The 26,436-nt window shown below is 52.3% G+C and overlaps 1 protein-coding gene across 1 annotated transcript in view; it reads left to right on the top strand.

The window, feature by feature from the left end:
* The first annotated feature begins 1,073 nt into the window (after nt 1-1,073).
* Nucleotides 1,074-26,436, top strand: part of Sim2 (SIM bHLH transcription factor 2) — a 35,956-nt gene continuing 10,593 nt past the window's right edge. Inside the window, exons 1-6 of the mRNA XM_090333729.1 lie at nt 1,074-1,248; nt 8,151-8,233; nt 11,589-11,678; nt 18,110-18,218; nt 20,893-20,978; nt 23,354-23,553. Of these exons, the coding sequence (XP_090189855.1) occupies nt 1,074-1,248; nt 8,151-8,233; nt 11,589-11,678; nt 18,110-18,218; nt 20,893-20,978; nt 23,354-23,553 (743 nt within the window). The remainder of the gene's footprint in view (nt 1,249-8,150; nt 8,234-11,588; nt 11,679-18,109; nt 18,219-20,892; nt 20,979-23,353; nt 23,554-26,436) is intronic.

The raw sequence follows: 26,436 nt of genomic DNA on the forward strand, positions 1-26,436 counted from the left end.
AAGGGGGGGCGCGAGGAGAGGGCCGCCGTCCGGCGCGGGGCTGCGCGACGGGGAGGCGCTCCGAGACCCCGGGTGTGGGGAGCGGGGTGGGGAGAGATCGGCCCGGGCTCGGAGGGCTTGGCCCTCCGGTAGCGCACCGGCCCGCCCGCGACACGTCCAGAAGCCGCCGTGGAGGCCACGGCCCCCTCCCCTCCCCCTCCCTCCGCCCCACCCCGCCGCCCCACCGAGCGTCCGGGTGTCCGGGGCCGGCGCGGGGCCCCGCGGCGCGCCGTGATCACTCACCCAGCCCGGGAGCGCGCGGGTCTCTCCCGGGAGTCCCCGGCGGCCGGGACGCGGAGGCGCGCCTGGGACTCGGGGCCGCGGCGGGTCCGAGGCGAGTTCGCCGCCCCCGCCGCGGCCCCTCCCCCTGCCTGCCCCCCTCCGCCCCCCTCCCCAGGCCCCGCGGCCCCGCGCTCCGCCCGAAGGCGGGTCCGCCATAAACAAACGCGGATCGGTCGCACGTGGACCGTGGAGCGGCTGAGCCTCGCCACAGATCACCAGCTCCGGGAGCCCGGGCTTCCTACCCGGGCGGCGGCCAAGGAGGGCGGAGAAGCGCCCAGGCTCGGTCCCAGCTGCGGCCGCCGCCTCCGCCCGGCCCCCGCTCCATGGCTCCGCGGCCGCCGCCGCCCACGCCGCCCTCGGGTCTGGAGCGGCCCCGCGCGCGGCAGCCGGTGCGAACCCTCGGCTAAGGGGTACACACCATCCCCGCGTCCCGGCCAACGCCCCGCATCCCCGGGGAAGTCGGGGGAGACGAGGAGGCCGGAAGCCAGAACGCAGATCGCGCGGGACGCAGGACTCGGATCTCCCCGGGACAGCCTGGCCCCCAGCGGCCGGCGGACACGGCGCGGACTCGCGGCGAGGTCGGGCGGCGCCGCGGGGCTCCAGGCCCGGCCCGCGCACCTGCCCGCGGCGCGCACCCCGGGTCGCCGCGCTCCGTCCCCCCCCCCCCCACTCCGTCCCCGCGGCCGTAGCCCGAGCGCAGCTCCGCGGGCCTGGAGCGCGGCGGGCTCTAATATGCCCAGACCCGAGGCGCGATGAAGGAAAAGTCCAAAAATGCGGCCAAAACCAGGAGGGAGAAGGAAAATGGCGAGTTTTACGAGTTGGCCAAGCTGCTCCCGCTGCCGTCGGCCATCACCTCCCAGCTGGACAAAGCGTCCATCATCCGCCTCACCACGAGCTACCTGAAGATGCGCGCCGTCTTCCCCGAAGGTGAGGCCCGGGGCGGGCGGCCGGGGCCGGAGGCGGGCAGCGGGACCGGGGTCGTGGGGGTCCAGGCGGCCGAACCAATCGTTGGCACCGCAGTTGCAACACAAGAACGGATCCCGGGGCCAGAAGCCCCCAAGCTGGCACCGGCCCGTCCCGGCCGGCCCTTTCTCTGTCCTCCTCCCCTTCTCCTTTTTTCTCCCACTTTCCTTCCCTTATGCCCGTCTCTTCCTCCGCATCTCTTCTCTTACTCCGATCGCTTCTCCTCCTCCGGTTCCTCCTCCAGCTCTCCGCGTCCGTCCACCCTTGCTTGTTTCTGTTTTATTTTCTCCTCCTCCTCCTCATTTCCCCCTTTTCCTCTCTGCCTTCCCTTCTTCAGCTCTTCTTTACTCCCCCCATCTCCGTTTCCTCCGAGCTCTCCTTTCTTCCTGGGGAGGCCAAGGGTCTTGTGCGCCCCCCTCTGTGGTTCAGCGTGGTGCGAGCCGGGCGCCTGCGGGGCGGCTCCGGGCCCGCGGACCCCGCTCTCCTCCGGCGGCCCCTTTCCCCCGGCGAGCGAGCGCCGAGGTCGGAGGGAAGAGTTGGAGAGCCGGGGCCCGGTGCTCCGGTGGGCAAAGGGGCTGCGCGCGGCGGGGCCTTGAGTGGCCGGAGCCGGGTCCGGTTCGCAGGAAATGGCGGGGCCGCGGACGGGCTGGGCGGCGCGGGGGCCGAGGTCGCGGAGGGCGGGCCGACCCTTCGCCAGGAGGGCGCTGGGCGCGGGCACGCCGGGCGCGGCAGGGTCCCCGGGCCGCGCAGCCGGGGCGCCGCGTGGGCTGCCGTAGCCGCCCGCGGAAGCCACGCCGCGGGGAGGGTCGCGGGCGACAGGTGTCCCGGGCCTCCGAGCTCCCCGTCGGAGCCGCCGCGGCCGGGCGCTCCGCTCCCCGCCCTCCGCGCGGCCCCCGGCGCTCTGCCCCGGGTCTGAAGTTGGCGTTTTCCGGCCTCGCCTCGGTGGAGCCGAGCGGCCTGTGCTCGCCTGGGCCTCGGCTCTGCGGGCACCGTGGACTCGGAGCCCGGAGCCAGGGCGCCTCCCGAGGCGTGGCCGGCCTCGGAGGGGCCTCCCAGCCGGGCTGCGCGTGGTCTTCCCGGGCTGGGGAGTCCCGAATCCGCCGGGCTGACGACGCCCGGAGCCCCGGCCCCAGCCCGGCCGCCGGGAGCTGCGTCCGCTCGGCCGCCCCGAGATCATTCCTCCCCAGCTGCGTTTCCAGGGGACGTGGGGATCGAATCGGCCTCGGGGGGCCGCGCGTCTCCTTCCCACCCGGGAAGAGCGGACGTGGCAGTTGTTTTGCTGGGCTGCGCGCCGCATCCGCGTGCAACAAAATCAGGGATAGAATCCAGACAGGCTGCCTCCCGGCCCCCACCTCCCTGGTGGGGTGTTGCAGAAGAATAAATGACCAGAAGAGCAAATGATTTGTTGTCAAGAATTTCAAATACACCAGAAATTAATCTCAGAGGAGGTCTAGGAAAAGAGAATTCTTAAGCCACTCTTTCTTGGAAACATTGAGAAGTGTCCTCTGTACTTCCTAGATGGCCCGGCAAACATTCACATGGGGTCTGCGGATTCTCGTGTGGGCAGTGGGGCTCCAGGCACTTGGCTGGGCCTTGGGTGGGTGAGGACTGCAGGAGCAAGAGGCTCTGGAGCTGTGTTCAGGAGACGCAGGACTGACCAGACCAGCTCCATCTTCTCAGGAATGACCCTGGAGGATCAGCGGGAGACACTTGGTTCTGGCCTTCTGGAAAAGCTCTAAACCTGTGGGGTCTAACTTGGGGAAATGAGCAGCTTCTACCCCTGCAACCCACTTTCTGTAGAGCTGTACCGGCAGCTGTGAGGACTGGAGGATCTGCGTGCTTGCTGGGCGCTGAATGTCAAGTCACTGTGCAGGGCTCTGTTGTAAACCTGGGAGTCTAGGGCCGAGAGGAGATGTGTCTAGAAAAAACCTCCATTTTGCAAAGTGACTTGTTGCCCCTCAGTAGATCTGAGACTGCGGGCAGGAGGAGCCTCTTAATTTAACTTATTCTTAAGGTGTCCAGATTTACTGTGAGCTTGGTGAGTTTTGGGGGTGAAGGCAGTTGCCCTACCGTGATTTTAGAACCAAGGCCAGCCTGAGCCCTGGACAGGAATCCCTAAATCGCCCACAGCTTCCAGAGGGAGAGTTACTGGCACCCATCTGCCAACAGAGGTTTTTCCCACCTGACCCAAGCAGGATGTGGGTGAAGAAGAATCTAGAGATCATTTTAGGACTGTGGGGGTTGGGAAATGAGGTAGTGTGTGAAAATCATCAGACCAACCCTGACATTCAGAGGATCAGAGAGGGGGGCATCCTTTCCCAAAGCCCCCCCCCCCCAAGGCTAGTGAGTGCAGGAACATTTCACGTGCTGCCTGCCTTTCTTTAGAGGCAGAGCTCACAAGAGTCTGGTGCTCCGGCAAGAGGGAGTCCCACGACTTGGGAAATGCTTACTTTTTATTTTCCAGGTGGTTTGAAGGTTCTGCTATCACCTTATGTTGCTAAACTTCAGTCTTTGTCAAATGGGTAGATTTCCACACTCAACATCGTGTGGATGCACACAGAGAGAGATGGGGCATAGGTGGCCATCTATTCCAGTTACTCTGTCATGCAAAACTCCTGGTGTTTACTGTGCGGAGGGAGGGGGAGGGGTTGCCGTTTTCTGGATGTCCATTTTCTCCTTTCACATTGAGCAGGAAGTCAGCAGGATGAGAAAGAGAGCTAGAGAGCAAAGCAGGCTTTGCAATAAGGTGTGGAGTTGAGAAATGGCGTGAGGTAGAAAGCAGGTAGGTGGCACTGAACTACTTCTGCCGCTCACTAGCCAAGGTTTCATAGATTGCACTGGATCCCCACTAGATGCCAGAGATGGCCCTGGGCTCCTGAGAGGGAACCAGAGGCCCAGAGCAGACAGTCTGGCTGCTCTGTGCCCTAGGCACTGCGGGCACACTCCACAGGGCACTGCCTGAGTCTCACAGAGGGGTGGCATTGGTTTTCAGCAGCCCTTCCTGGCCTCCTGGCTTGCCACTCCTCCATCTCTGGAACCCCCTCGGATCGGGAGGCTGGGGTAGAATGTGGTAGTCCCTCTGGACTTCACATTCCTGCAACTGTCCGAAGGTCCCAGCTCAGGAATGGAGTTGGAAACTGAGGCTGCAAGTACACTTCCTCCTCCCCCTTCCCAGACCTGAGAGGCCCTGGGTGGATGGTAGGTGGACAGATGGAGGGAGGGCATGTTATGACACCATCCCAGCATTTACTTTAAAAAAGAAATCTCTCCTTTTCTCTCTCCCTCCTACACATCACACACACACACACACAAAGGAGAAAGTCTGAAGTATCCTAGAAGTTGAAGCCCTTTCCGTCACCCTCCTCACTGACGATCGGGTCGGGTGTGGTGGGAAGAAGCTGGGGGTCTCAGGCTGATGAGCTCGTTGGGAGGGTCTGGAGCGCGGCAGAGGGATCTCCAGAGCCCGAGCCTTCTCATCTTTTCTGGAACAGTGGCTTACGTGTATAGATTACTATACTTCCATCCTAGCGCTCTCCCCCCACCCCGCCAAGTTGTGGAGTGGGCTCGGAAGGCATAGCTCAGTCCGGAAGCCCCTCACCCCTTGTGGGGGTGGTGAAGGCCGCCTAGGCACAAAGTGCACAGCAGGGACCCAGTGGCCCACGGGACAGAGGACAGTGTAAGCGGGGCAAGCTCCCTGACAACACCCTACATTTCCCAAGTGTATTTGACCTTAGTGGGGGGAGCGGTGTAGACATTTGTGTGCCTTAGACTGACAGAACCTGAAGACGCCACCACTCCCTGCTCTGGCCCAGTTGATTGGGTGGGTGGGGGGGACCTTCTTGCCCATCTGTCACCCCTTTACATACCTGCACATGCTCTTCTGCCTCTTGGCAAATTGATAAAAACCAGGGCACGTTTTTGAGGGTTTGGCAGAGAATAGAGTCTACGGTGCGATGTGGTCCTGGGGAGCCCTCAGAATCTGATGGTTTATAGGGGTTCTGGTATTGGGTGATGGCAAACTGGCCAAAATGAAGGAGCCGGACTCTGGCTCAAATGGCAAAGCAGTAGTAGCCTTGAGCAAAAAGGCTCAGACAGTACTGGCCACACAGACACGCTAGAGGAGTGGGAGGCAGGCGTGAGACCCCCTTCTGTTAGGAGGGGTCCTGAAGTTTTTTTGTGGTGGGGTGAAGGCAAGGATAGCCCTTCCCTCGTGTTGATGCCATTTATTTTTCATAAAACGGCATGAGGAGTCTTCTGGGACCTGGGAGAAAATGTGTATATCCTGGCATTTTCACCCAAATCGGGGCCCTAACTCTGAAGCAGAACCCACGGTCATCGTGAAAACAGTGGTTCTGCTGACCCAGCCTAAGAGCCCTAAATCTCCCCTCCTTCCAACTGAAAACCATCTCCCTTCTCCAAGACCCCCTTGTTTCTGGGGGCCCCATATTTGGAGGTGTGTCCACAGAGCTCGCTCCTTTCCCCACTGCTCCAGAGCTGTGTGTTGACTGACTAGCTAAATGGCCGGGAAAGAGTCCCACTTAACTCCTTGTGGAGGGAAGATCCGAGGGTTTTAAATCATAAGCAATCAAAGAGTAGTGCTAACAGCTGGCACCCCAAAGCCCGGGAGGCACTAGAAAGGAAGGTACTTGGTGACAGAGTAGGTGTATGGCTTCAGTTCTCTCACCTCTCTCACCCCCCAGTTTCTCTCTGCGGCTTAATGCAACCTTTGATTTTTTTCTTCCTGGCTTTGAGAAGCCCAGGGTCCCCGGTTCGTCCTCTTAGGCGGGTACGATTGGGAACCCAATCATACCTGCAGCTCCAAAGTCCCCCCCTCCTACCTCGGGGGAGCTTAGCCCAGGCTTTCTCCCGCTCCCACTTTTGGTTAAACAAATGGCTTTGTTGATCCCAGCTGGGGGTCACAGGCCGGGCGCCCGGCGCTTTTTGCTTTGGGGAGTGTAGAGCACTTTGCAGTATCAAGACGATTATTTTCATTACAGCCTTTTCTTTATTCTGTCTCCGCGTTCAGCCCAAAGTAGATTTTTTTTTTTTTTTTATGGGCTGAGTGCAAAGACCTCGCCTGCAGCGGCTGCTAATGCAAGAGTTGGCAGCTCCCTGGCGAGCCGCGGGTGAGGTGGCTGAGAGCCTCCCGTGCTCGGCAGCCCCCCCAATCCGCCATCACCCCAAATCCCGGCCTGAAAAAAATGGAAGCCCTGGGAAGTCACTTAAAGGAACAAAGTCTCTTGAAGCATCTGCGTATCTGAAAGAGATGGAAAGTTCTTGGGTTGCAGCTACAGCCAGAGCCTTCCACGCGGTTTTCTTTTGAGGGGAGATCATTTCCTAGGTGAAAATTTCCCCAGCTCACTGGGTGTCCCGGCCGCCACCTGTGCCCCTCCACGGGTCCCCGAGGCAGGAGAGCCAGGTGGGCACTTTTGCCCACTCAACTCCTTTATAAATTCGTTCTCGTTTCGTTTTCCCCACGGCCTCTGCCACTTAGCTGGAACTGAATCTGAGGGCGCTCCACGAGTTGCCGGGTTCAGAACGGGAAGCAAGAACAATTTTCTGGGGTTAAAGACCCACCCTCTGTCACCAGGTAGAAGTCTGGGGGGGGGACAAGAATTTCCAGCTGCATAGTTTGGGGGAGATCAGATGTGCGGACATTAGCCATTTTGTGGGGAGACCAGGGCAAGTCCCAGGTTCCCAACATCCAGCAGCAGACACAAAAAGTCGCTCTTGTTTTGCTAAGTTTTCCAGCAGTTTCTAGAACGGGTCCTTGAAGTGCTTTTCTGTGTCCCAGAGCAGAGGCTTCCGGAAGCCCCCTTGCTCCGCACAGTGGTCTAGAGGCAACCAGAGAGCCTGAGCAGGGTCTAGGAGCCCATTCCAGGCTGCGGACCTGGAGGGATTTGTGAACCCCAGATTCTCTGTGGCAGGCCTGCAGTGGGGTCCTGTACCGGGAGCCCGCAGGCAGGCAGGCAGCAGCCGGGCTTGGACTGCTGTTCCCGGGAGCCTCAAACACAGGAAGTGGTGGCAGGTGAGGATGAGGTGTCACCTGCAGGTAAACAGCAGGGGTGGCGGATGCTAAGTGACTGCCAGGTCTGAGAGGGCGCGTTCTCTGAGAGGGGGGTTGGAGCACTAGTAAGGCAGCTATAGCCTCCCCTACCTCTGCTAGAGGCTTCCTGACTTCCTCCTCAGTGTGCAGCAGAAAGCCCCGGTTTCCAGGGCCACAGCTGCTGGCCTGAGGCCGCAGGTTGGGGGTGGTGGTGGTTGTGGTAATACACTGGGGTTCTCTTTTGGAAAAGTGGTGGTGGGGATTAGGAGGCTGTGAGGGACCCCGATTGTGTGAGATCAGACACCCTGCCCGCCACAGAGTGTGGCCCAGATCACGTTCCCTCCCTGCCATTGCTGCTGGGTTTAGAGTTTGCCCGTCGGAAGGAAGCCTTCCCTGGCACCCCACCCAGGCAGGAGCTCGGGATGGGAAAGGGAGTCTGAGCTCCTGTCCCAGGAAGGGAGGAGGGAGAGAAGGTGTGGGGCGATTAGGGGTCAAATCGATCCCTTCCACTGGCTTCCAGGATGGTCGATTTCAAAGCAAATTAGATTACTTTGTGACATTTGCAATCCAGTAGCACAATCAGGGCCAGGAGCGCGTGGTGACACCGCAGGAGCCCGAGCGGCAGCCAGAGTTCTTGGAGGAAATTTCTCCTCCAGTCACCGAAGGGGTGCAGATGGAGATCTGCAGGTGGAAGCAGCTGGGAGGCTCTCGTCCCGTGATGCGGGGCGCTCTGTGTGGAGGTTTTGCGTGGAGGTGTGCCTAGGTCCTTGGCGTCTGGCTGGGTGCTGCTGTTCACTGTGTGTTTTATTTCCTTGTGTAGGTTTGGGAGATGCGTGGGGACAGCCCAGCCGAACGGGGCCCCTGGACAGCGTGGCCAAGGAGCTGGGCTCTCACTTGCTGCAGGTAGAGCCAACTTGGGGCCCCTGACACCCTTGGTGGGGATCAAGTCTTTTCAGACCTTACCTCTAGCTGTTCCAGAATGCAAAAAGCATGAACTGCATACTCAGCCTTGGGCGATTGTGTTTGCAGAGTTACACTGAGAGAGAGAGAGAGAGAGAGAGAGAGAGAGAGAGAGGGAGGGAGGGAGGGAGGGGGAGGGGGAAGAGGGGGAGGGGGAGGGGGAGGGAGAGAACCAACTGTAGAGTAACAGTATTTGGAGAGAGAGACTGAGAGAGAACCAACTGTAGAGTAATAACAGTATTTGGAGAGAGAGACTGAGAGGGAGAACTCTAGGGCAAGAATTCAGGGCCTGGATACTATCCCTTTGTCACTGAAGGCTGGCACTCTACCACTTGTCAAATGGTAGTTTCATTTCCAGCTTTTTTGGGTAGTTAATTGGAGATAAGCGTCTCACAGGCACCCCTTGCCCCGACTGGCTTTGAGATTCTCAGATCTCAGCCTCCTGAGTAGCTAGAATTAAGGTGTGAGCCACCAGCACCCAACACTGCAGTTTTCTCATGGCCAAATCCCTTTCAAAACATCATCCCCTCACTTCCTCACTCCCCTGCAGTACATTTTATTTTTTAACTCAGTTTCATTCTAAGACAGCAAGTTGAGGCTCAGGGAGGTTTAGTGGCATGCTCAAAAGCACACAGCAAAGTGGGGCTCTGAGCAGGGCCCCCCCCAGGCCCTCTGCCTCTGATAGCCTTTGGGCAGTTTGGAGTGGAAGCACTTGACGCCTCCTGCAGGCACCAGGCTCGGGTATGCCGGGTATGCGGGCTGTGCTGTCCCTGACCCTGGGCCATTATCTAGGAAGGGCTAACCGACTGGGCAGCATTGGCCACCTCCAGATCAGTGGCTGGCAACGATGGTTCATCAAAGACCCGATTCATTTCCCCCCTTCCTTGTGTCTCTGCCAGCAACCAACGCCTACCTAGAGAGAGCAGATTTTGCATTTCCTCCCTCTATTTTATGCTTTCTTAAATAAAGTGAGTAAAAAAAAAAATAAGTTGGCTGTGGACTTTGTGATGGCCCTCTGTGTGCCAACCCCAAGCTTGTACATTTTGGGTAAAAAGAAACCAAACAGATATTTTTTTCCCCAACACATTTGCCCTGAATGTGTAAATGTGGTTTTGTTTTGTTTTTTTTTCCAGTCCTGGGCTTGAGCTCAGGGCCTGAGCCCTGTCCTTGGACTTTCTCAAGGCTAGAGCTCTACCACTTGAGCCTCAGCACCACTTCTGGCTTTTTTTTCTATGTATGTGGGACCGAGGAATTGAACCCGGGTCTTCATGCATGCTAGGCAAGCACTCTACCACTAGGCCAAACCGAAGGTCCTGAGTGATTTGTTTTTATAAATGCATGCACTGGGAAGTGCCGGGGCAGGGCCCAGGTGACCAGGGCTGCGAGCCCCTCGTGCTGCTGGCTGGCACTGGCCCGTGCTTACTCCCAGCTCTGGAGTATTTCATAGTCCTGCAGATTATAAATGACACTAATATCAGGGGCTACAAAGTGCCAGCAACTTCAGTGAAAATCTGGCGGGTAAAGTCAACCCCCCCACACCCGCCATGTCCCCACTGTACATTTAATTAATTCCGGAGCTACACGTAGAGGGCTATATTAGCAGTTATTATACATGTAAGGGAATTAGGTAATTTGAAGCTACCAGGGTGTACTCCACTTTTTCCATTAAGAATTTTATTATGATTGTTATTATTATAGCTACTGCCAGGAGCTTTTAGGATTTAATTATGACAGTTTCTCCACTCATTTTCCTGGATATTGCAAGAGATCAATTTCATCTCATGCATCTCTTGAATTTTGGCACAAAATGTATCAACGGATGTAGGCTTTTGAAAGTTGCTTTATGTTTCTGAGATGTATATATAGTTTTTCATTTATATTTAATAAAATTGCCTTATAGTTTATATTTCTGATATTTGCTGGGAAAATACTTTGTAGATGAATCAGAAACCCATAGGCAAGGCTTATAACCAAAATGTTGCTTTCAACCTCTGCAAAAGCAAAGGTTATAAATAAATAAATACATAGAAAAAAATTAACAAGTTGTATGTAAGAATATAGTATGTAAGAATATCTTCAAGTTTCACATCTACTGCATTCTTTAACCCCCCAAGCCCTTTCAAAGGGGGTGCTAAGGAAACAGGAAGGTGGATCTGGTTTTGATTACATGCTGTAAAAATAGAATTTGTGGCCAGAAATTAATTTGGAATATTTTTATAGGTACAGTACTGTGGCTTGTACTGGGCTTTTTGAAAAAATTGTTTTTCTTTGGTATCGAATCTAAAATATGAATGAGTAAATAAAATGCACGGTTTATTTTTCTTTTTAAGAAATAGTGTTTTTATCCTTGACGCATTTTGGTTTATCCGAATCCCCTCTCTTTAATTTCCACTTTCTTTTTTTAGGGTATTACACCGCTTGAGGCAAAAAAAAAAATCTGAATTTCATTGGAGTAGTTTTCAATTTTCCAGAAATTGCTACTCTTTCTCCTTGAATTGAGCCAAAGTTATTTGACCTCATACAAAATCTAAATGGTTAATGTTGTAGACGTAAGTCTGGTAAAAAAAAATCTTTGGCTATTTTGTCTTATTTTCTAGGGAGTGGTCGGAATTTATTATTCAAATGGCACTTGGGGTAACTAGGAAATTGTGTCACATAAAGTGATGTCCTCTTGGTGCAAATCATTGCCAATTACGACGTTAAATGGTTTATGTGGGGGCAGATGTTCCCCTAAGAACCATAGAACTCCGGATTTGTACTAAGTGCTCAAATAAGCCCAAACTATAAAGCTCCTACGCTCAATAGTGAGTGTGAGAGGAACTCTCCAGTGTTTGGCATGGTTTTGTGAGGTGGATGTGAGACGGTGTTTTAAAGTGCTTTAAAAGCATTTGAGAGCCTGGCTTGGGAAATGAACCTCAAGTGTATAAGGTTGCCTGCAGCTCTCCTGGCCCTGGGCTCCTTTTTTATTGTATGGTAACGTGTGTGTGTGTGTGTGTGTGTGTGTGTGTGTGTGTGCACATGCACATGTGAGTGTGCATGTGGCTATATATCTGGATGTGTGTCTAGATCTGTGCGTATATATAACATGTATATACATACAATTATGTGCATCTAAACATATACATATATAAATATATGTAAATAATTATATATGCATTTACGCACAGATAGCCAGGAATTGGCCCCAGGGCCTCATGCATGCTGAGCAGGCAGTCCATCACTGAGGTGCCTCACAGCCTGTCCTTTATGCTGGTGAAGAACTACTCTGTCTCACCTGATATTTGTTTCTTTTTTACAGACTTTGGATGGATTCGTCTTTGTGGTCGCGTCTGATGGCAAAATCATGTACATATCCGAGACGGCGTCTGTGCATCTAGGCCTGTCCCAGGTAGGTGTATTGTCTCATTTATACACAATCGAGTGTTAGTGCATGGACAGCCTTGCCCAACCCGAACATCCATCTTTTGAGGCCTCTGATTTTGTGTCTGAGTCCAATTCAGCACTATTGCAGAGTGTTCTGCTCAGGACACGTCCACGACGCGGGTGGGGGTGCAGGGTGTCTTATGTCTTACTTTCTCCTTCATGGCCAATGGCCAGTGTGTCTGAGTTGTCATCAGACTTCCATCATCAGGCTTGTTCTAGAACTCTCTGGGGTCTGCTGGATTGTCTGCTTGCGTAGTGATCTTGCACGCCCAGAGCAGGGTTGGACAGGGGCCCTCCGCCCACACTGGTGTCAGGCATTGCCGTAAAGGGGAGGGAGACCTGAGGTGTGGAGACCTGGGGTGTGAGACAGTGCCTGTTTGGGAGATGAGAAGAAAGGGTAGATTTGGGGGTGTTCACATGGCATTTTGGGTCATTTTTTTCTGAGTTTTTCCAGCTCAGTGGTTGTTTCAAATAAAGCATTTTATAAGCTTGTGATAGAAACTCATAAAACTCAGTTTACTACTGTTTTGTACCCCCAAGGTCCTGGTTTCTTTTGACCATCTCAGTATTACCAAATTTTCCAGCCAAGCAGATCCATCATCCTGAGAGGAAAGAGGTGGGGTGGGTTTGTTGCCAGGGCTTAGAAGGCTGTTAGTGGTCTCAGGTGAGAGGCTGGATTGTTACATGTCTGGTTTCACTGGTGGAGATGGTGCTGTTTAAAGTCACACTTTGGTTTTAAATATTTTTAAAAAAATTACCTGAAAAAAAAAAAAGACCAAAAGTCGCTTTAAAACAGTAGATGAAGGGACAGAATGTTTATGTTGTGAACTCTCAGGCTGACTTCTGAGATGGGAGAACCCACTGTAAATAACGACAAGTACCAAAAAAGTGGGTTCTGCAGAGGCCCCTGAGTGACCCTGCCTTGCCACCCCAGAGTACGACATGGTGACCAATGGGGCTCCAGTTTTCGCCTTGAAAAGCAAAGCTGCCAAATTTAGAAGCCACGTAAGATATACTCCTTTCAGACGTGTGCCCGTGTGTTAAAACAAAACAACAAACAGAATCAAGACTGCCACACCACAGTGTCCAGCCAACCTTGACGTTTCTGTTTCCTCACACAGGACCAAGTGACTGGGGCGCCTAAAGCATCTGAAAGTTCCTTTTCTCTTCCTCTTTGCTTGTTTTACAATCTACTTTTCAAATAAAAGTTTGCTAAGTCTTGACTCTTGTGCCCACATGACTCGTGGCATGAATATACTTGTAGAATAGGAGCTAACATGGAGATGTGAAGTGTACTGCCTGTAGGGTTATAGGTTATAACTTAGTGATGGAGCATAAGGCCCAGAGTTCAATCCCTGGCAGCAAAGATAAGAGTGATACTTACTCTTTCTATATTTCCTGTGGCTATGGTACCTTGATGTTCTACCTTTCCAATTTATAATCAAAACCCTTTTGTTTTTCCCAGACTGGTTTCTTCTGATTACATCTGATAAAATGACTTTGACAGGGCTGGGAGTTTGGCCTAGTGGTTAAAGTGCTTGCCTAGCATGCATGAAGACCCGGGTTCGATTCCTCAGTGCCACATACATAGAAAAAAGCCGGAAGTGGTGCTGAGGCTCAAGTGGTAGAGCTCTAGCCTTGAGAAAGTCCAAGGACAGTGCTCAGGCCCTGAGCTCAAACCCAGGACTGGCAAAAAAAAAAAAATGACTTTGACAGAATTATTTACTCCTGATAGTCCTAGAGTTTGAACTCAGGACACCTCAAATTGCTTTGAACCTTGATCCTCTAGATATCAGCCTCTCGAGTAGTTAGGATTACAGAGGCATAAACCACCGGCATGCAAAAGATTGTTTTCTCCTTAAAATTTAATTTACAAAAATGTCCCCAACATTTCACTTGTTTTTCGGGATGACTAGTCAAAAATCTTTTAAGACAGAGTCACTGTTACTGAATGTTAACTTTAGATCTCTGGCAGTCAAACAGAAAAGATCTGTTACACAGTTATCATGGTCTGACACGGCCAATAGTTGATATCCTGGAGCCCTAATTTAAATAATAAACTAATTTCTGCAGTGCCCTCTTTTCATGATCTTCATGAGGAACAGATCAGAGAAACTATTTTATGTTTTCTACACGCTCGGGAGCCACCCAGCAGGCAGAACACCTGAGGACGGCCTGTCCCGTGCAGTTCTGAGCTCCACTCACCCAGGTGGCTGATTTTCCACCTCACGTCTCTGCATTTCTCTCTGCTTATGTGGGCCACAGAGGGGACTGAATCTGAGCATAGTAACTAAGCCAAAACCCTATTGGTGAGGTGACAGCTCTCTCTCCTGCTTCTCATTAGCTCCCCAGAAGGAAAGCGAGGCAGTCTGGCAAGTAAAGATCATGTTTCCTTTCGATTACACACAGAAATTAAACTTGGTCTCACCAGCAGGAGCCATGCACTGCCATTTTCCAGAAAATTCTGCAGATTGTATTATTTTGTGTTTGTCTCTGCATTCCCAAAAGAAGTGTCCATTTAAAAATAAAGTCAAATGGATTGCACAGAGTAGCAGATTTCTTCTGGATTCTTCCATGGGGCATTGTAGGAATCCTGAAAGGCTGAAATGCAGTGTCTGGCGGGGGGTGAACTGTTCAAATAAGCGGCAACTGGCTGTCCGCTGCCATTGCCTCCTGTTCAAGATTAAGCCGCAGAAGCCAATCTAGACAGAATCACCATGTGTATTTTTCTTGTCTCCTCAACTTAAATTGTAAAATAAAGTATCGAATTGGATGCCAGATACCCAACTGTTCTTTTTAAAGAATGTTTTGTACCTTTCAGATTCGTTTTAGAACCAGCAAACATTTAGACCAAATACATCAAATATGAAAAACTTTAAAAAATAGACTTCATTTATTTTTAAACAAAATCACCAGAGGAGATCAAAGTGGCGAAGCCTTGTATAAAGTTGTTTTTTTTTTTTTTAACCCCTGAAAGGAGAAAAAAGAGTGTTAATAAAACTGTGCCTGAAAATAATAAATAAAGAAGATAGGATGTATACAGTATGTAGAGTCACCTTGTGAATAGGTTTGAAAGGGTAAAGAGGATTTTAAGAATAGCTCGTATTTTATGCAACGCTTCTCTAGGCTCTAAGAATTTCTGCTTGATCTCAGTCATGTGATCCCGTGAAGCAGGGCTTCAGGTTCCTGTTCAGTCAAGTTCAGCTCCAAGTCACAGGGAGCAGAAATTCACCAGCAAGGGGAATTGTTCCGTGTTATTCCGCTGTCCCAAACCCTCTCAGTAGCTCTCTGAATGATCTCTTTGAGGATGTAAAATAATCTTGTGTGCATTACAAGCCCTTCCCCACAGAAAACCTCCTGCCTAACTTTTTTTTTGTGTGTGTGTGGGGGGGGAGTATTGGAATAAGAAATCTGCACTACTTCTCAGGTGTGGAGTTTATTTTGTTCTGCGTGTGTGTGTGTGTGTGTGTGTGTGTGTGTGTGTGTGCATGCGTGTGCACCAGTGTGCCATTACCAAAGTTTAAAACTCAAGGCCTGGACCCTGTCCTTTAGCTTTTTCGCTCGAAGCTGCAGTCTTCCCTGGAGTCGTACCTCCACTCTGGCTTTCTAGTGGCTCATTGGATCTAGGAGTCTTGTAGAAGCCAGGGGTCGGTGGCTCAAATCCGTAATCCTAGCCACTCAGGAAGCTGAGTTCTGGGGATCAAAATTTATAGCCAGCCCAGGTAGGAAAGTCCAGGAGACTTTTAGCTACAATTAACCACGAAAAAGCACAGGAAGCTGTGGCTCAAGAACGCTAACCTTGAGCAAAATAGCTCAGGGACAATGTCCAGCTCCTGAGTTCAAGCTCCAACACACACACACACACACACACACACACACCCCTTCCTCCTCCCTCCCACCTCCCTTTCTTCCTTTTCTCTATGTGTGCTAGTACTTGGACTTGAACTTGGGACCTTGGTTCTGTCTGATCACTTGGAGATAAGAGTCTGGTGGACTTTTCCTGCCTGGGCTGGCTTTGAACCATGATCCTCAGATCTCAGCTTCATGATCAGCTAGGATTGTAGGCGTGAGCCACCGGTACCCGACATTAATATACATTTCTAAAGACTATACAGAGATGTATAAAATAGCTGTTTATGAGACACATAAAGGTAAACATAATCTTTGAGATCGATGCCAGAAACACAGCAATAAAAATAGCAGTGGTGTTATTTCCCTTGCATTTTGGAAATCCAGCGAAAGGAAGACATTTTAGGGCATATTATGTTTGTTGACATAACTTGAACCCTGAAACCCAAACCATCCTATTCCAAAATGCTTAATTTGCCACACTCACCAACACTCCTCTCCCTCCCCCCAGCTCAACAGAGTTAGAGGCTCTGAGCAGTGGGGCCCAGGGACTGCCTTTCTGTAGTTATGAAATACAGCTCTTTGGGCAGAAGGAAAGCTATTCAGTATAACATAAAAAAGCTCTTAGTAGAAACCTCATTCATTTTATCATTAGCACAGTTTTACAAATGCTAAATAGCACATTGAAGTTTTGTTTTAATAAGGCTGATATCTGAGACATAGGGAGTTTCATAGCAGCAGCCATACATGCACGCACACGCAAGCACGCACGCACGCATGCACGCACACAAACATGTGTGTGTGTTTTTCTAGTTGGCCCAGTAGTCGTATTTTTCCCGTCATTCAAAAGCACAAAGAAGTATGTAAATACAGGAAATCTGCTGTCAAGCGTAATTTTGAGTTAAGGTGAGCACTGTTTTATCCTTCTGAAGTTGGTTCTGTGCAAACGTTCCTGTTACCTGCTGGTAGGTTTCCTACACAGCCATGGTTGCCTGACTGTTCAGAAAGAAAGCAGAGCTCAGGAAATCAAGCCTTTCATCCTCTTGTCCCTGCTTTCCTCATCCTCTGGCCTACAAAGACATCAGATTAAAATGTGAAGCCCATTTCTAATTGGCAGAGATGAGACTTTCTCTGTGAGCCCCTGAGGTTCTGTGTAACGTCGAGTCGTATGCGCTTCTCCTGGAACAGGATTTCAGGCCAAGCAAGATTTTCTTCTCCTAAAACATGGGCAAGGGAGGAACGATAGACCAAGAGGAAATGTTTCTTTTCTTTTCTTTTTTCATTTTTAAAACAAACCATTGAGGGCCGGGAGTTTGGCCTAGTGGTTAAAGTGCTTGCCTAGCATGCATGAAGACCCGGGTTCGATTCCTCGGTACCACATACATAGAAAAAAGCTGGAAGTGGTGCTGAGGCTCAAGTGGTAGAGCTCTAGCCTTGAGAAAGTCCAAGGACCGTGCTCAGGCCCTGAGCTCAAGCCCAGGACTGGCAAAAAAAAAAAAAAAAAAAAAACCATTGAAACGAGGGAGAGAAAGTAGAAAAGGAGGAGGAAGAGAAAGAAGAAGAGGAGGAAGGGAAAAAGAAGAGAAGAGGAGGAGAAGGGAGGAGGAGAATGGAAAGAAGGGATAAAAGGGAAAGATAGAGAAAGGAATGAAGAGAGGAAGGAAGGAAAGAATGAAGGAAGGAAAGAGAGGAGGGAGGAAAGAAGGAGGGAGGGCAAAAGGGAGGAACAAGCCCACTCCCTTACTGGCTTCCAGCACTCCATTCTGCGCTCCACTAGTGGTGGACATGCAAGCACGGGAAGGCCAGGGGACCCCTTCTGACATGACAAGAGAAGCCCTGCTCGGGAGCTGACAAAGAGAGGACCGTTGTCACAGTGCACGTCCTCATCCAGAGAGGCCAGGAGCTCCTCCTCTGATTGGCACGGCTTCTTCCAAGAGGCAGTGGTCGTGCCATGGCAGCCCATCCCACAGGGGCAGTGCCCTCACACAGAAGGCAGGGAGGGGAGGTAATGGACAGGCCAGGCACAGATCTGTCCCCCCCCCTCTGTCTCTCTCCCCCCCCCATGTACACTAGGACTTGGGCTTGAACTCAGGACCCACGTGCTATCCCTTAGCTTTTTTTTCCCCTTCAAGGCCGGTGCTCTGCCACTTGACCAACAGCCCCCTTCTGACTTTTCACTGGTCATTTAGAGATAAGCATCCCAAGGACTTGCTTACCTTTCAAATCTCGATCCTCAGCTCTCAGCCTCCCAGGTAGCTAGGATTGCAGGTGTGGGGCACCCGTGCCCTGCTTTGAGTCTCTTTGAAGCTGTCTTCTATCTGAAGGACACAGTCCAGACCCCAGGTGGGACTCCATCTCCAGAGCCCACCCTTGGCCCCTTCTCTGCCAACGACCGTCTCAGTGCTGAGCGTCTGGTGGTGTCTGTGGTTCAGAGTGCTGTGGTGACCAGGAATATGTGTGGCAAAGGTGTGTTCCCAGGGTGGTGTGGCCCCTCCCTGTGCCATCCTGGACGGATGGTGACTCTCGGGCCCTCCCCTCCCTCGGCAGGTGGAGCTCACGGGCAATAGCATCTACGAGTACATCCACCCTTCGGACCACGACGAGATGACGGCCGTCCTCACCGCCCACCCTCCGCTCCACCATCACCTGCTCCCAGGTACTTCCCAGGCCCCAGACCCACAGCAGGGCCCCGGCCTGCCCATGGCTCCGCAACGACCCGAGCAAATGGGCAGCACCCACCACGTGGAATCTGAGTCCTCCCTCCACCCTCTCTTTCTTCCTTCTTTCCTTCTCCTTTTCCCTTCCTTTCTTCCTAAGTCCCTTCACTCCTTACCTAGGTTTCCTCTGGATGAAATTTAGCCTTTTCCTGTGCTGGTGGCTGTAGACTGTCAGCCGTGCTAGGATCGCTGGGTCCTGTGGCTTCGCTCATGACAGACATCGCAGATTTCACTGTTTTATGACATTATTGTTGTTACAGATATTTACACTTTGTGCTGTCCACTTCAAAATGTTGAGAGTTATCCCTGCCTCTGATGTGTGCTATTTAATGCAATAACAATGCAACACATTTTGTCGCATTTCATGATGCATTCAAATCTATTGGCAACTATTTTCCATTGATTCTTTTTATACTCTTTCATATTTTATTTTATGCATTTATAAAATGTGCGTGCGTGTGCGTGTGTTGGGGCTTGAACTCAGGGCCTGGCACTATCTCTGAGTTTGTTTTTTGCTTAAGGCCAGTGCTCTATTCTTGAACACTTCTTGCCTTTTGTGGTTAATTGGAGTCTCATGGCCTCTTGAGTCCCCAGGAATTACAGGCGTGAGCCACCTGTGTCCAGCACGATCTAGGTCTTATGCCATGACATAAATCAGTTCAAAGGAATCCTTGAATTACAATCTCCATGAGTGATAGGGAGTTTCTCCACTTACTCCAGCGGCCCTGCCCTTTCAACTCTCTCCCGCAGCCTCAGAGCCACCAGGCAGGCACACCCACTAATGGCTCTCCTGTGTGCCTTGGGCTATGGAACCCAACTTGGCCAAAGTTACCAGTGAGACAAGATGCAAATGAGGAAACCTCGAGATGCAAATAGGATGCCTCTCTCCTGAGAAGGTCGTCCTAAGGCTGCAGAACGTGCTCGCTCGTCAGACCCTTTGAGGAAGCAGCCTTGTGTCCCCTGAGTCCTACTCCAGAGATAATAGTGAGTCTGCTCTTTTCCAAGGAGAGAGGCTGCCAGGTTGGCTCCCGAGACCATGTGTGGGCAGGGCTGTGATTTCTTACATCTTTGGGGATGGCTTTTCTCCCTGGTGCCCTATCCTTTCGGACATGGTAGTCTCCAAACGTGTTCACAAAATGAACACAGATGAATCTCAGGGCCAGAGAGAGAGAGAGAGAGAGGTGGGGGGGGAGAGGAAGAGCGCTTTCCTCCCCCTGTGTCTATGGGGTTCAAGCCTTAGAAACAGCACTAGAACAGGAGAAGCGGCAAGATCTAAGAGCCCTGGGGTCCCACACTGACTCATTTCAGTGCCAGCCAAGGGAAGGGTCAGAACTGGCAAGCCTTTTATTTCCTCTCTCACTTCACATTCACAGAGATAATGGACTGAGTCTAAAATGAACGTCGTTAAATGATAAATGTGTGAGACCTAGGCTCTCCCTCAAAATCTCCAGGCGATGCCTTTGAGACCTGAGCTTCCACATGCTCCTTGCATGGTTCAGGCAAGCAGCCATGTTGAAAGGAAGCCTTATGCCTGGAGCTCCCCAGTGCGGGAGGCACTGTGGGTAAAAGCTGGCAGCCTCTGCAGGTGGGGCAGGGAAAGGGGCCGGAGACAGCTTGCTTCTATTCCTGGCGATGCTCTCATTTATCTGCACTGCTTACATAGTGTGTGGCCCTCAGAGTTCTGATGCCCCTTCAAGCAGAGGCATTTATCCTTCGAGGACTCACGTTCAGTTGTGGCAGCACCTCAGAGATGGGGGCAGGCTGTGAAGGAAAGGAAACAGGGCCCTGCCAAAGCCATGAGGCCACGGCTGGAAATGGAAGCCAAGGCTTTGATGGGAGGAAGCTGGGGACAAGGCTACAGGAGGCTCCTGGCAGCTTCTGCCAGGGAAAGCGCTAAGGGGTGTCTGCTGCCCTGGGGGAGTCAGATACTTCTGGGCTTTCCTGGTGGCTCGGGCCCCAGCCCCAGCTCTGGCTCAGGTGGCCCTGATACTGAGCGGCTCTGGGGCCTCCAGAGGGGAAGTATGGCAGGTAGTATGGCTTTACCACCTTCCTCCCCTTCTCTTCCTTTCCCCTCCCCTCCCCTCCCCTTCTCTTCTTTCTCCTTTCTTTCTTTCCTCCTCCCTTCCTTCCCTCCCTCCCCCTCCCTCTGTCCCCCCCTCTCCCCCCTCTCTTTCTTTCATTCTTTGTTGTACTGAGTGCTCTCCCTTAGCTTTTTTACTCAAAGCTAGCACTCTACCATTTGAGCCATAGCTCTGCTCTGGGTTTGTTTTTGTGGGGTTTCTGGTGGTGAATTGGAGATGAGAGTCTCGTGTCTGCCTGGTGTGGGCAGATCCTCAGATCTCAGCCTCCTGAGTAGCTAGGATTCTAGGGATGAGCCACCCGGGCCCGGCTTCAGGCCGACCTTCTCTGGATTCCAGCCGTGGGCCTACTGCCATTTTCCTTTGGAGGCCACAGGGCAGGCATGGCAGCTCCCCGTCCCAGGTCCCAGGTGGGAGCTCTCTGGGTCTGAGCCTGTGTCCGCTGGGCCTTCCCTGAGAAGCCCTCTGTGGTGTTGAGGAGGAAGGTGGGGAGGCAGGCGGGACAGCTGCTGGTCTAACCTGTGCCTGCTTTCAGAGTACGAACTGGAGAGGTCCTTCTTTCTTCGCATGAAGTGCGTCTTGGCGAAGAGAAACGCGGGCTTGACATGCAGTGGATACAAGGTGCGGGGCAGGGGCGGGCGCTGGTGGTGGTGGGGAGTGGAAGGCTGGTGCTGTCCAGCTAGCTGGAGTCCACCCCAGGACAGACATGGCGTAGGACATGTCACTCCAGACCCTGGGAGCTGTGTCCCTGGAGCTCACTGCCAGTACACATTCCAGGACAGGACCCCAGGGCTGCAGTGAGCAATCACTGAACAGAGATGTTGTTCCACTAAGCCCAGCACTCAGGAAGGTACTCATCACGATAATACTGGGTACCCAGGAAAGTGTCGTCTGGGGCATTGGACCAGTCATCTGGGCCTTTGCAGAGTCAGCAGCCTCCTTTCTACCAGGCAGGGAGCTGGGGTGGGGGGAGAGGGTGACAGGCCCTGCGGAACTCAGACTGCTCAGCCCAGCCCAGCTCCTTCCCATCTGCCTGCCGTGCCCTCTTGCTCTGATTAATTCTAGAACCTAGGAAGAGGACACGGCCATGGCCCGCTGGCCATGCTGCCTCCGTGGAGAAGCCACCGCTGTCACTCATTGCAGAGACTGATGGAGTCTTGTCCATCCACTTGTCCAGTGACAAGGAGGAAGGAAGAAGGGTGAAAGGGGGCACTGTATGCCTTTGGCTTCTTTCTGGAATGTTCCTCCCTCCCAGCCCAGGTCCAGATCCCCTTTGCCTCAGCCTCTTCTCCGCTGCCTTACTTCAACCCCAACCTCACTTTTACCCCCTGCTCTTTACCTCACTCTTATTTTTTTGCAGTGTTGGGGATCAAAACAGGGGCCTTGCCAGACAAGCATTTTACTGAATAGTGCCTCCACTTCTTCTTGCTCTTCCTCCTCCTCCTTCTCCTCCTCTTCCTCCTTCACTGTATGCATCAACTCAGGGCCTGGATACCTGCCAGATTTTCTCCTACTTGAGCCTTGGGCTACATTTTTGCTATATATATATATATATATATATATATATATGTATGTATGTATACACACATATGAGTATGTACATGTACACATACATGCATATATGCATATTCACAGACGCGTGTGTATGCATATGTATAATGTGTGTATTCCAGGGTCTCACATAGTTTTAGGCTGGCCTTGAGTGCTATCCTATAGGTGTCTCTCACATGACTAAGATTATAAATGCAGACCACTATGCTCAGATTTTATTGGATGAGATGGGATCTCACTAATTTTTTTTTGGTCTGAGTTAACCTTGAACAACGATCCTCTTGATCTCTGTCTCTAAGTAGCTAGGGTCACAGGTGTGAGCCACTGCTTCTGGCCTTGTGGTATATATTTCTATTCTTATTTGTCCTAGGCTTTGAGATTCTTTGGATGAGATAGAGAGCCACCAAACTTAGCCTTTACGTCTTGACTTGTTTCCGATGTCTTTAAACTGTCCATCTGTTTGATCGTAAGCAAAATATACCACATCACTGGTATGCTTCTCAGTTTCTCTACCAGTGAAACCAGAGAATCAGTTAGAAGAGTTCTGTGGTTTGCTCTAGCTCTAAGGACTGGGTGTACTCAGGAGTCCTGGAGGAATAATCTTCTTAACATTGTATTGTTGAGTAACTATGTAAAGAGGTCACAGTTCCCTGTGTCGGGTGATGGTACCCCTCCACCCATCTCCCCATCTCTCCATCCCGCTCCCCCATTTCTCTATCCGGTCTATGTGGAGTTCAGTGACTGCATATGATCTCTCTGCCTTCCCCCATCCGTGCAGAGGCAGCATTTTTAAAGAGAATGGAGAGTTAGAGTGCAGCTGTCCCCTGCCACTGGCCGAGGATGATGAATGCCCTGAGCCCCAGTGATGGAAGCCTTCCAGTCCTAAGGCTCCCTGGAGCAGGTGTTACTGGGGCACTGGAGCCACAGTCCGGGCCCTGGCACAGTGTTAGATGGACCCTGGACTGTTGAACATTCTCCCCCCAGCCCCGCGCCCTCGAGGTTTTCTTGTTTGTGCTGCTACTGGGGCTTGAGCTCAAGGCTGGGGTACTCCCACTTGGCTCTTTCACTCAAAGATGGCACTCTGCCACTTGAGCCACAGCTCTACTGCCGGCTTCTCAGGGGTTTAGAGTATCACAGACTTTCCTGCCTGGGTTGGCTTTGAAAGGTGATCCTTAGATCTCGTTCTCCTGAACAGCCGGGGTTACAGGCGTGAGCCACTGGCTCCAGGGTGAAAAGAAGGGACACAACTTCATTTCTACTGAGCAGTGGGTTGCATTTGTGGGGCTCCATCAGACCTGGTGGGGAGTCAGCACCCCAGCACCGCGGGGAGAACCTCCGAGGAGACTCAGGGAGGAGATCAGGGAGGAGACCAGGAGGAGACCAGGAGGAGACCAGGAGGAGACCAGGAGAGTGCAGGGCCCGGCTGACCTGCCTCTGCCTCCCAGGTCATCCACTGCAGCGGCTACTTGAAGATCAGGCAGTACATGCTGGACATGGCCTTGTATGACTCCTGCTACCAGATCGTGGGCCTGGTGGCCGTGGGCCAGTCGCTGCCACCCAGTGCCATCACTGAGATCAAGCTGTACAGCAACATGTTCATGTTCAGGGCCAGCCTCGATCTGAAGCTCATCTTCCTGGATTCCAGGTGAGTTCTGAGCCTGCCCCACCCCGTCCCACCCTGCTTCGGACGCTAAATGTGCCAGTGGTGTGGACTGGCCCCAGACCAAGAGCAATGCGCTGTAGAGCACAGCAGGGCCTGCCGAGGGTCAGAGAGACTCAGTGAAAGAACTCGTGTCGTCCAGCACAGGGCAACTTGGTTGAGTGAATGAATGCATTTGTATTTGAATCACCTCGGTGGAGTTTGCCATACAAATATGTGGCAGATTACAAGTTTATTCTTCCTTCCTTCTTTCCCTTTTCTTTTCTCTCTTCTTTTCTCTTTCTTCCTTTATCTCCCCTCCTTCTCTTTCTCCCTCCCTCCTTCCCTTTCTCCCTCTCTCCTTCCCTTCCTTCATTCTTTCCTTCCTTCCTTCTTTCCCCCTATCTCTTCTTTCTTTCTTATTGTGCCAGTATTTGGGCTTGAATTCAAAGCTTAAACATTATCCTTTAACCTTTTCACTCAAGGCTGACATTTGACTGAAAACTCGAGCTAGGACTCTCATGAACTTCCCTGCCTGTCTGGCTTCAAACTGTGATCCTCAGCTGTCAGCCTCCTGAGTAGCTAGGATTACAAGGTGAGCCCTTGTCTGGTGGAGTGAATCCTGCATACCCTCTGGGAGGGGAAGAAGCAAGCAGGCTGGCATCACTGCTTCTCTAGAAGCTCTAGGCAGAGAGGAGGTGACAGCCTGGAGGAAGCTGGCTTCATCTCTGGAGGTAGCGACTTGCTGTCCTCCCAGGAAGCTGGGGAGAGGGGCCAGGGTGTGCCCAGAGGGGCATCGCTCCTGACTGCAGAGCAAGCGACCTGTCTGAAGCGGGTTGGAAGAATTCACCATGAACCCAACTGCTCTCTCCCTAATTTTGCCTCTTAGTTTTTCTCTGTTCATTCAAGGAACTCCCCAACCCCAATGAATTCTCTAGAAGAGGAAAGAGGAGGTGTCTTCCAGGAACAGATCTGAGGTCTCTCCCAGTCATTCAGCCCAACCCACTTGGAAATGAAGGGGCTCAGCAGCCAGGCAGCGGCCCAGAGCTGCCTTAGGCCTGACCTTTGAGAGCCCCTAGGGGGCACTGCACCTCAGAGGTAACCGGTGGAAGAGAAGGAGACTTCCCAGCCCTGCAGTCTGAGTGCTGAGTATCAGGAAACTTCTAGCAAAGCCTGTTGGCCTGTCCTACAGGAGGGACTGAGGAGGGTCAGCTGTGTGACCGGAAGCCTTCGCAGCCACCCCGGGCTTTGTCCAGGCCTCAAGATCAGGGGCTGGGGTAGCAGTAGCCAGTCAGGTCGGTGCAGAGAAGTCACCATGCCCCCACATCAGAAGCCACAATGGAGGTTGGGCTAGAGGTCCAGAGCCCTACCCACAGGAGTGAGGATAGGGGCTTTAGGGGCCAACACAGCCCCCCTGAGCATGTTCCGGACTCCTATGCACTCCACATAGCCTGACATGGGGGCCTCGGGGTAGTCACTGTGAACCTGAGTGGTGATGTCTGCGTGTCCTTTGATGAGACAGCTAAAGCCTATGCTGCTGAGGTGGTTACACACTGAAGACCTTGTTCTGTAGAGGGCTGGAGCCCCTCCCCGCCCTCCCCACCCCTGCACTGTGGAAGGGCCTTGGCTTCCTTTCAAGGGGACCAGAAAACTCAATTTCACTCGATTTTCCACTCAATTACACTTCATTTGGGGGCCAGCACAAACCCCTTCCCCTCTCCTGAGGTCTATCCACTCACTGGAGGAGCACCATGGAATTACGGTGTCACCAGACAGGACACATGAATGATCGTGTCACCAAATAGGACACACAGAATGGCTGTGTCACCAGGCAGGACATTCCAGGCTCTCAGCAGTTTACCTATCACCCATGCCCAGGCAGAAAGGCAGTGGGTTAGAACGCCAGTGAGGTGGTTTCCTGGCGCGGTCACAGCCCACATTTCATATCTGGGGAGCCAGGACTTGTCACCCTTCCCGCCCCCCACCCCATCTGCCTGTCTGTCCCCCAAATCTGACTTCTCCTCGTATCCTCACCTCCTTTGGAGTCCCTTGTCCCTCTCCATCTGTCCTGAATATCTGTCACCAAGATGATTAAGGGCCACTTCTGCATGTGCCCAAGCCTGAGAAAGGAAGCCATTGTTACATGTACAGAGCATGTCAGGGCCAGGAGCAGAGCACTTCAAACGGATGAAGTACGAAATTAATATGTCTGCATGTGGATAAAGGGGTTGTGACACCGAAATGCCAGGAAAAGCTTCCATTTTCCTAGAGAGCTTGTGGTCTGCCGTCTTGCACGGTGCCCTCAGTTGTTATTCCGGTGTCTTGGGGATCTCCAGTAATCCCCCACTGATATGAGGATCAAGCCTTGTCCAGTCACCCCACATTTCTCATCATGGGGACCAGCCAGCTGGAGGGGCCAGAGGCCAACTGTGCTCATTGACAGTGTTCAGTCTAAGTTGACACAGGTGGTTTGCGCCTGTAATCCTAGCTACTCAGAAGGCTGAGATCTAAGGATTGTGGTTCAAAGTCAGCCTGGGAAGAAAACTCCGTGAGACTCTTATCTCCAGTTAACTAGCAAAAAATGGGACATAGAGGTATGGCTCAAGTGGTAGAATGCCAGCCTTGAACAAAAAAAGCTAAGTGAAGAGCCTGGAGGCCCAGTACTGGTACAAAAAAAACACGAGCAACAGTGTTTCATGTAGCGTGTGTGCCAATAGATGATGAGACAAGCAACAGGCAAGGTGAGGCCTCGCCATGAAACAATAGTATTCAGCCGTGAAAAGAATGAAATCCCAGGGCCAGGAGTTTGGCCTAGTGGTAGAGTGCTTGTCTAGCATGCACGAAGCTAGGGTTCAGGTCCTCAGTTCCACATACACAAAGCTGGAAGTG

Source organism: Megascapheus bottae, chromosome 1 (genome assembly GCF_031878675.1).
Source record: "Megascapheus bottae isolate mThoBot1 chromosome 1, mThoBot2.hap1, whole genome shotgun sequence".
NCBI classification, from domain to species: Eukaryota; Metazoa; Chordata; class Mammalia; order Rodentia; family Geomyidae; genus Megascapheus; species Megascapheus bottae.